At 53.4% G+C, this 9,740-nt stretch overlaps 1 protein-coding gene across 1 annotated transcript; it reads left to right on the plus strand.

Annotated features, from left to right (window-relative positions):
• The first annotated feature begins 1,113 nt into the window (after positions 1–1,113).
• On the plus strand, positions 1,114–7,131 carry Cdx2 (caudal type homeobox 2). Its single transcript, XM_008825065.1, has 3 exons — positions 1,114–2,003; positions 5,311–5,456; positions 6,793–7,131. Exons 1-3 carry the CDS (start codon positions 1,472–1,474, stop codon positions 7,045–7,047), a joined length of 933 nt encoding a protein of 310 aa, XP_008823287.1. The 5' UTR covers positions 1,114–1,471; the 3' UTR covers positions 7,048–7,131.
• Positions 7,132–9,740: the final 2,609 nt, after the last annotated feature.

Below are 9,740 nucleotides of genomic sequence, written 5' to 3' on the forward strand. Positions count from 1 at the left end.
TTTTCTGGAATGGAAAACAAAATTCTTTAGAGAATGTTTTACTTTATAAAGGAGAAAGTGTTTTTAAAACAGAGTTATGATGCAAGACATAAACACGAGCTAAGTTATATCAGAAATCATTTCCTTACTTTTTTAACCACTTAAAAAAATCTTAAACACAGCAGGACGTGGTGGCGCACACCTTTAATCCCAGCAGAGGCAGAGGCAGAGGCAAGTGGATCTCTGTGAGTTCAAGGCCAGCCTGGTCTACATAGTGGGTTCCAGGACAGCTGGGGCTACAGGGAGACTGTCTCAAAAAGACAAAAAAACAAAAACAACAACAACAAAAAACCTTAAGTGTAGCTGGAAGGACTTTTCTAACTTAACACATTGTGTAACTAGCACTTTCCTCAAGGGATGGAAATTTACCAAGATCCTAGCAATCCCCTCCAGCTCTCTTCCAATTACTGCCTTCTAAGGTAAGCACTAACCAAACTTGTCATACGTTGGTAGCTGATTTTCGGTTCTTTAATGTAATTTTAAAAAATGATTGCTTTAATTGAACTCAGAACCTAAGTCTAAGACGAATTTGAGGGTGCAGCCTGATGCTAGAACCATCATTTGTCTCTCGGTCAGAGGGCAAGTGATTTCCATGGGTAAGGAAATAAATGACTAGTGCTGACAGCTGTTTAGGACGACAGTCCTCCGGCCTCCTGTTCTGGGGCTTGGAGTGGGAAGGAACGGCCCCAGTCTTAAGAGTGCCACACACCGCCTCCCAGGTTGGTCAGAAATGTTTTCATCAAAGCCATGGCTTCTTTTTTTCTTCTCTTTGGGACAGGAGTTTCTAGTCCGCCTACTCCCAGTGAATGCCCGACCAAGACTGCCCAGATTCCCACCGAGATAGCTCTTTCTCTCCCCAAGGCTTTCGCAAGTCCCTTGATTTCATTCTTTGAACCTGTGATTGGAGGTTAAAGTGCATCAGGTTGGAAGAAGGAAGCTCTTAACAATAAAGGATTGAATATTTAGCTGTGATCTGGTCGCTGCCCTCTCCCGAGCCCCCCCCCCAGCCATCTTTTAAAATGCAAATTGTGTTTCTGGGGGGCTGTGCGCAGAGTGCGTGCTGCGCCTCGACGTCTCCAGCCATTGGTGTCTGTGTCATTACTAATAGAGTCTTGTAAACACTCGTTAATCACGTAAGGCAGCCGGCCAGGGGCTCCGCACACCAGCCTGTGGCGGGGCTTCCCCGCCTCTGCAGCGTAGTGGCAAGGAGGTGGGAGGAAAGAAGGAAGAGAGGGAGGAGGCTGGTCAGAGGGAGGGACTGCCTCGGAGGCAGAAGCGCTGCAAGGAGCCAGCCGTGCACCGGGCTGAGGCGCAGCCACCCGTCGCTCCTCTCGCCCCCTTGTCCCTTCCCCTCCGCGCCCTGCGCTTCCCGCAGCCTTCAGCGTTCGTCCCCAGGCAGCATGGTGAGGTCTGCTCTCGGTCCCCCGCCACCATGTACGTGAGCTACCTCCTGGACAAGGACGTGAGCATGTACCCCAGCTCCGTGCGCCACTCTGGCGGCCTCAACCTGGCGCCGCAGAACTTTGTCAGCCCCCCGCAGTACCCGGACTACGGTGGTTACCACGTGGCGGCGGCGGCGGCTGCGGCGGCGAACTTGGACAGCGCGCAGTCCCCAGGACCGTCCTGGCCCGCAGCGTATGGTGCCCCGCTCCGAGAGGACTGGAACGGCTATGCGCCTGGGGGCGCAGCCAACGCGGTGGCCCACGGCCTCAACGGAGGCTCCCCCGCCGCCGCCATGGGCTACAGCAGCCCGGCAGACTACCACGCTCATCACCACCCGCATCACCATCCGCACCACCCTGCAGCCGCGCCATCCTGCGCCTCCGGCTTGCTGCAGACGCTCAACCCCGGCCCTCCAGGGCCCGGCGCCACTGCCGCAGCTGAGCAGCTGTCCCCCAGCGGCCAGCGGCGGAACCTGTGTGAGTGGATGCGGAAGCCAGCGCAGCAGTCCATGGGGAGCCAAGGTAAGCAGCAACTGCGGCTAGCAGCAGGGTCCTGTGACCCAGCCGGCCCCAAGTTCAGAGCGCATCCGGGCTGTCCGCGAGCTCAGAGACAGGAGGGAGGGGCCGAGGGTAGAAATTCAGGAGTCGCTCCCGGGGTTTCACTGACGATTTGGGGGGTCTCACAACCCGGGGTTCCGTTTAGGGCGGAGGAAAGGTTTCCTTTCTAACAGTTCCTCTTTAGCAATCTCGGGACACCTTCGGGAAGCTCCCAGGAATGTCGTAAGCACTGAGTGCCGGGAGCAGAATCACGTCCTCTCCTTTGCTGCCGGGGGCACTGCTTTAACAGCTCCCGGCCGTGGAGAAGAGGGAGCCCGGGCTTCCACTTGCCAGGTCTACACCACTTCTCCCACCCCACCCCCACCTCAGTCACCCCAAAAAGTAGCGGCCAGTGCGTGTGGGGAGGCTGCGTTAGGACCAGTTTGGCCTTTAGGGCTAATTCAAGGGGTCAGAGCTGCTGCGAGCAGACACAGGCGGTTGCTGTGCTTCGATGGTGAGAAGGCACTGGCCTCAGGAGCTAAGGGGAAGGGGACGCTCCTGGATCCCTGAACCTTTCTTCTGCCAAATGATTATTCCGACAAAATCTCGAGATCTAGGGACCAGAAGTGGGACTCCTCTCCTGTCAGCACAAAGCAAGAAGCAGGAAGAGAAAACCCTGGGCGGATTCAGCCGCGTCTTCAGAAGAGGGACCATGTCCCCTGAACCTTCCCTGCAAGAATCTCCTGTGTACGCCCGTGTTGTGTGCTCCAGCAAATACTCTAGGCTTCCCGAACTGTGGGACTCGTTGGGCCCCGGGTCTGCCCCTTCTGATGTTCGGATGTGTAAGGGGGTGGGAAGGAAGTAAGAAAAGGTGTGGCAGGAGACGGGCTTCGGAGTACCCTTTTTATTCGAGAAGTCTTCTCCAGCACTTTGCGCTTCCGCTCCTTTCGGTTTGCTCCTTGCTGGTCAGGCCGTGCCTCATACAGGTTATGGCCACTTTAGGGAAGTTTATAGCCAATTACAGCGGTATAAATCAGAGCGCCTCTTGGGGACCTGTCTCTGGACATAGACTTCTGCGTCACTGAGCGCACCCGGGAGCATCCGGGTGGGAATTGCTGCTAGGGGGAAAAGACCATATATTAGCCTCAAGTGGACCTCAAAGCTTTGGCTTGATCCTTCCCAAGAGGAAGCACCCCTGTTCTATCTGGGCTGGATGCCTGACCCGAGCGCCCCAAACCTTCTACAAGCTTGCCTGGAGCGCAGTGGGCCGGAGTCCCCTGCGGAGGTCTCCGGCCTTTTGCATGTCGGGGGCGGGTGGCCTGGGGTCGGAGAGGGGGAGGGGAAGCCACAGGAGCCCAGGCCGCCGGGTCAGCAGATGAGAGACCGCTGTGAAGTCCCGCGCCTAGGTGGCTTGGCCGCTGTCGGCGCCCGGCGCCCTTCTGATGTTAATGTGGGGAGGCAGAGGCCCGCAGTGCAGGAGCCCGGCTCCTCTGCCGAGCGTCATCTGTCAAGGAACGGAGGCGGGTACGCGGCCGGGCTAGCTTTGATATACACCTTTCCAGCCCTGCCATTGTCTTTTTTAGGGCCCGGAAAGAGGGTGGTGACTTTCGCAGTCAATAATGAATTCTGACAAGTCCTTCTTATTCCTCCCTTTCAGTCCCTCTCCTTAGTTCCCAGGGGGTGCGGGGCGCCTCCCAGGCCCTCGGGAGCGTAGAGCGCACGGGGTCCTGATCACCGAGTTCCCAAGCCCGATCGGGGTACTGAAAGGGCAGCCATCCCAAGGCGAGTACATCTGCCGGGGTGTTCGGCTAGCGAGAACTGCCCGGCACCCCGCTCCCCACATCTGGAGGTGTCCCTTAGGACTCTAATCCGGCCGTCGCGCCAGCCCTGTCCTGTCTGTTAGCACAACCCAATCTGGTCGAGTCGCCCTTTGCAGAGGGGCAGTACTGAGTGCAGTTGTGAGGGTTTCATGCGTGTAGCGCGTGTGAACCGGCTCCGGTAGCGCGCGTGAACCGGCTCCGGACGCCTTAGTATTCTTTCCTTCCCCAGGAGGCGCGGGGTCGGGGCCGCAGCGCCCATTCAAATGCGCCTGCCGGGCTGTGTTTATGTTAATGCTCCTGGCGGGGTAGGGGATGAAAGCCTAGGCCGCCATTTGCTCAGTAGTGGTAATTCAAACAGAATTCGGTTGTTATTAAGGCATTGAAAGGGCTTTTCTTTGATAAGATCGCCTTGTCCTGCATTGTTTGCGGCTGTGTTCCCCTTTCAGCGGCTGGGGGAGCTCTCTCTGATCCCTCCTGTATCTTCCCAGGGCGCTTTTGTTGTGGTTTGCAAAGGGTTTTACCTGAACAAAGTCGGCCTGCGGGGGCCTTAAACACCTCTGGGTAACTCCCATCCCCTTAGATCTTCCTGTCTGACTGGGCAGTGGACGCTAGAACCTGGTCAGCTTCCAGACCCCTCCAAGGTGGGACCTGGGGTGGAGTAAGAAAGGACAGTTCCTTGAAGGAATTCTGTTGACATCTGACCGTGACAGACCCCGGTGAACAGTCAGGCCTCAGTGTAGGAACTGCACTATTTGTCAAGGCCCTTCAGTAAAACAATCAATCCAAGATTTAATATGTTGACTCAATTCAATGATCATAGATCACTGGTTAGGATAGCTCTGTTGGGGTTTGCAGAGGAAATAAATGGAGAATTTTAAAAGAAAAGGTGCCCTGGGCCTAACCTGGTTAGACAAGTATGAAGTGTTCCCAGCAAGAGGGATTTTTCCCTTGACCAACAAGGAACCCAGCTCAGAATTTCAAGACAGGAGCCTGGTGTTCCTGGGGAATGATTCTAGGGACTTGTAGGAATGTCAGCCCTGCACTCCTCTTTCCATGTGAACTAAAGTAAACAGAAAGTAACTCCCACCCTGACACCACAGTTCCAGGTGTTTTCAGGGTGGGCTTCCTGGTAAAATGGATATTCTTGGCACTCTGGCCACTTCCCTGCCTCTCTTTCTCCTGGTGCTAAATATATTCCAGAAATGTGTTTGGTTTATGGAAAGGGGGGCTGGGCTCATCTACTTCTCTGTGTGAGAGATTTAGTTTTAGTTTAGTTGACCTGTAAGGCTCACACCCTTCCATTCTGCCAGTATCCTGCGGGTGAATATTATCAGGCTCTGCAGCAGCCACCAAACCTGCCCCCCCAACCCCATCAGTGGAAGAAGAGAAATGGCCCCTGGGTTAGGGAGGATTGTCATTACCTGTGACTGATGAGTTACAGTTCTTAGCCAAAACTTCTCCTTCCTCCACAGTGAAAACCAGGACAAAAGACAAATACCGAGTGGTATACACAGACCACCAGCGGCTGGAGCTGGAGAAGGAATTTCACTACAGCCGCTACATCACCATCAGGAGGAAAGCTGAGCTTGCTGCCACACTGGGGCTCTCTGAGAGGCAGGTGGGAACCTCCTTGCTTCCCCTGGGTCTAACTATTGTCTGGGGGAGGTGGGTGTCTAGAGGTCAGCATTAGAAAGCCTGGCCAAGGGTCTGTCTAGTTCTGTGAGCAGGCAAAAGGAGAAAGCCATTAACGTTTTGTGTACTTATTTAAAGGGGGGCTTTCTCCCACCTCTGGTTGTCTTTCCTGATGTTTGTGAATCACTTTTCTATTTTGAGGGATCTGAGAGGTGCAAGGAAAAAAAAAGCCAAGACACTACTATAACTGAAGCCAGAACTTCAGTCCATAAAGGCATATTATAATACACTCTCTTGGGGCTGGAGAGATGGCTCAGTGGTTAAGAACACTGACTGCTCTTGCAGAAGACCTGGATTCAAATCCCAGAACCCACATGGCAGCTAACGACTGTCCGTAACTCCAGTTCTACATCCGACAGCCTCTTTTGTCTTCCATTGGCATTGCAGGACATGGGTGTGCTTACCTATATGCAGGCAATATATGCATACACATAAAATAAAAATAAATAAAATTTTAAAATATTCATCCTTTTTGTGCCCAGCACTAGGAAAAATGAAAATAGTAAAGGCCAGGTCTACTCATAAAAATTAGAGGCAACACTTAGTTCATGAATACTCTCTATAGTCTAGGGGGAGAAAAAAAGACCAAATTCACAGCCAGGAAGTTACGCATTAAACCTCATTTCCAGCACCAAGGTGAGGAAGGAATATTGCATCGCAGTTTAGCTTCAAGGGCCAAAGTTGTCCTGTGGCGCACACCTAGCACTGACCACCTGCCTATGTAGTGAGGAACTTCACAGCAAATTTCTGTTTTCCTTGACTCTAAGACTCAGCTTCTAGTAAAGACTCTTTTGGAAAGAAACAAGAGGGGAAACAAGGGGGGAAAGGGCCAAGGAAGGAGGAGGGAGGACACTTCTTTTTTTTTTTTTTTTTTTTTTAAGTGTATGAGTGTTATGTCTGCATGTGGGTAAGTGCACACCCATCCTGCAATGTCCTCGGAGGACAGAAGAGGCTGTCAGGTCCCCCTGGAACTGGAGTTACAGACAGTTGTTAGCTGCCATGTGGGTGCTGGGATTCGAACCCGGGTCTTCTGCAAGAACAATCTGTTCTTAACTGCTAAGCCATCTCTCCAGCCCAAGGGAGGACACTTCTTGTGAGGCTGAGTTGGGCCTAGGAACGCTCTAGCACTGGGCTATTAGGAAGATATCAGACGAGAGCTTCTGAAGAGTTGGAAGTACTTTTATGGGAGAGAAGGATATTGGTGGTACTGTTTTTCTTTTCTTTCATGTCTTCTCTACTATCTTCTATTTTGTCATTTCTAGGTTAAAATTTGGTTTCAGAATCGCAGAGCAAAGGAAAGGAAAATCAACAAGAAGAAATTGCAACAGCAGCAGCAGCAGCAACAGCAGCAGCCCCCCGCACCTCCAACACAGCCTTCCCAGCCTCAGCCAGGCACGCTAAGAAGTGTGCCAGAGCCCTTGAGTCCTGTGTCTTCCCTGCAAGGCTCAGTTCCTGGTTCTGTCCCTGGAGTTCTGGGGCCAGCTGGAGGGGTGTTAAACCCTACTGTCACGCAGTGACCCCAGTGGTCTGGAGCTGTGGCAGAGCAATTTCAGGCTGAGCCATGAGGAACTCAGATGCTGCTAGAATCCTCAGAAGAGACCCCTCCCTTCCCACCCACAAGCAATACCTGCAAACCTAGCTCTCAGGAAAATATGGGGGGACAGGAGTAAAGACAAGTGGGATTGTGGGCCTCAAGGAAAATATTGTCCGGATTTTTTTATTTTCTCCATTCTGACTCTTCCTGCCAGGAAAGATGCAGGAAGTGGCCACATAGGCTTCATTTGGTATGACAGACAGGCCCCGCATCTGGACTGGCTGGCTACAGGCACCAACTTTTCAGCCTCTTCTGCGCCCCAGCTGTTCACCTTTAAACTTTTTGAACTGCATTTCTCATTGGAACTGAGAAAAGAGAGTGAAGTGGGAATGGGCAATACTTGGGCCAACATGGCTGTTTCCTACCCACTGCTTTCTGAGAACCAGCTGGCTGTCCTGAGCCTCAGGGGCCAGTATAGTTTAAACTGCAGAAGCCAGAGGCAGCTAAAATAGAAAGCTAGTCACCAAAGTCTGCAGAACCCCCAGGTGGTTGTGTCTTTCTTCTGCCTTCACAGAAGAGTCAGTGGGTTCTGGGATGTGGTGTGAGGGGGTGGTTAGTGGACTCCAGGCCCTTGCCAAAGGGGCTTGTTTAGAAAGCCTGTCACCAGAGCTTCTCCAAGCTGAATGTATGTCAGTGCTGTAAATGCCAGAGCCAACCTGGGCTTCCTGTCCTTTTCAGTCTTTGGCTGATGAAGAAGGGAAGTTGTTGCTGCTGTGTGGGTCATTGATCTGTGTAACAAACCAAGCCAGCATTTTAAAACCCTTCTGGATCTATGGATAGAGACATGATATGGTGAGGGGAAGTGGGGGTATCAAAAGACATTTGACTTTTTTTTTCTAAAAAAAAAAAGATAAATGAACTTTCCGGTTTTCAGATTATGAAATTTATCCTTTTCAGATTTTGACTGAAATTATTTTTTTCAAGGAAATGAGATCTCTGCTTGCAAACTAGAAATTGGAAAAAACAAAAACAAAAAAAACAGCGAGAAGGGTGGAGGTGGTTATCTGGGGAGCCTCCTTTTACTCCAGAGCTTTCCAAAGCCTGAAAGAGTAGGCTCTGAGTCCTCCCCGCCCCCCCCACCCCCACCCGGGCCGAGTCCACTCTTGAACTGTGGAATGTGTGGATTTCCTGGGGTTGCCTTTGGGCAAAATGCACATCTGAGTCGTCAGCTGCTCAGCTGCTCCTAGCAGGCTGTGGAATTGTGGGGGTGGGGTGAGAGGGCCTCATCTCCCTTCTCAAGCAATCTGGCCTCAATCAGTAACACCCCCCAACACACACACTCCCAGGTATGCCCCTTAGCCCAGCAAGTTCCACATAATCATTGATTAATATTTTTCTGTTTCCCTAGGCGACATTTCCATGAAGATAGTCCTCTGAATCACTAGGCATTCTGCCTACAGTTCCTTACCTGTGTCCTTATCCTGGCACCCCCACTCTCTGTAGACAAGAATTTAAGATCAGTATGAGATCCAACTAGTGGTTGCTTATTTGGCTCATCTGCAGCCCTTCAGGGTCTGGATCCCGGGGCAAGGCCTGGGGAAGGAAGGCTTTGCCCTCCATTTAGGTCTTCCCCGAGCCTTAATGCCAGACCAGCCCCTCCTCGGAGGGAACTGGAGGGAAGGGCAGAGGGGGAGTCAGGGCGAAGTTGGGGGACACATGGCCATCTACCCCGGGCAGCAGCTCCCCAATCCTGCCGCCCTTCCGGGTTGCGCTTGTGCTCCTAGATGAGGAAAGCCAGATTGCACTTGTGCTCCAAAATGGGGAAAGAGGCTCTGGTGGTTGCGCTTGTGCTCCTAGAAGGGGAAAGCCGGATTGCACTTGTGCTCCAAAATGGGTTGTGCTCCAAAATGGGGAAAGAGGCTCTGGTGGTTACTCCCGGGCGCCTGGCCTCGCAGCGGTAAGGGAGGGGTGGCCATCCAGCGGGAAGCTGCTGGGCGTCTGTGGGGCGGGAGCTCCCAGGTTCAGGGCCGGGTGATCCCCAAGGCCCCCAGATTCCCCGCACAAAGAGAGAGCGCCAGGCCCTGCGGCCCAGCCGCGCCCTTAACGCGGGGCCCTAGCCTACGCCGCCGTTGCTATGCGTTGCCGTGAAACGCCTGTCAATAAACCCTGTTTGGACAGTGGAGCAAGAGCACAAGGGTTGTTTGCTTAGTGGTTAGAGGTTCAAAAGTCGGCATTGTCCCGCTGCAAACGACTACAAGTTCTTCCCCTTCCCGGGGGCTCGGTCCCCTCAGGTGCAGGATCTGGGGGTTCGCTCGGCTCTTCTCTGAAATGCAGCCCAGCTCCCTGCAGCCAACCTCCCAGGCCAAGAAACCGGTGCGCACCGGGGCGGGTGACGCTGCACAGCTGCAGACCCCGAGACGGTGCGTCACCGCCGGAGCCAGCCCGAGGAAAGTGGGACGTGGCGGGGCTGTGCAGCGCAGCTTCACTCTAGTGAAGGGAGCCTTGTACCAGGAGCTTGAGGTTGTTTTAGAGCGGATGACGTAGTGGCTCTGAAAGTCCCCAGCCTTGGGCCGGGGAGGGATCCCCAGGCTCATCGCCCTCCAGGCGCCCAGTGCCGGGCTCAGGCCGCTAGGAGGCGCGCGTACTCTGGGACGAGCTGGAACCTGGCCCGCGCCT

This window comes from Nannospalax galili, unplaced genomic scaffold (assembly GCF_000622305.1).
Source record: "Nannospalax galili isolate Female #2095 unplaced genomic scaffold, S.galili_v1.0 scaffold768, whole genome shotgun sequence".
Lineage (NCBI taxonomy): Eukaryota > Metazoa > Chordata > Mammalia > Rodentia > Spalacidae > Nannospalax > Nannospalax galili.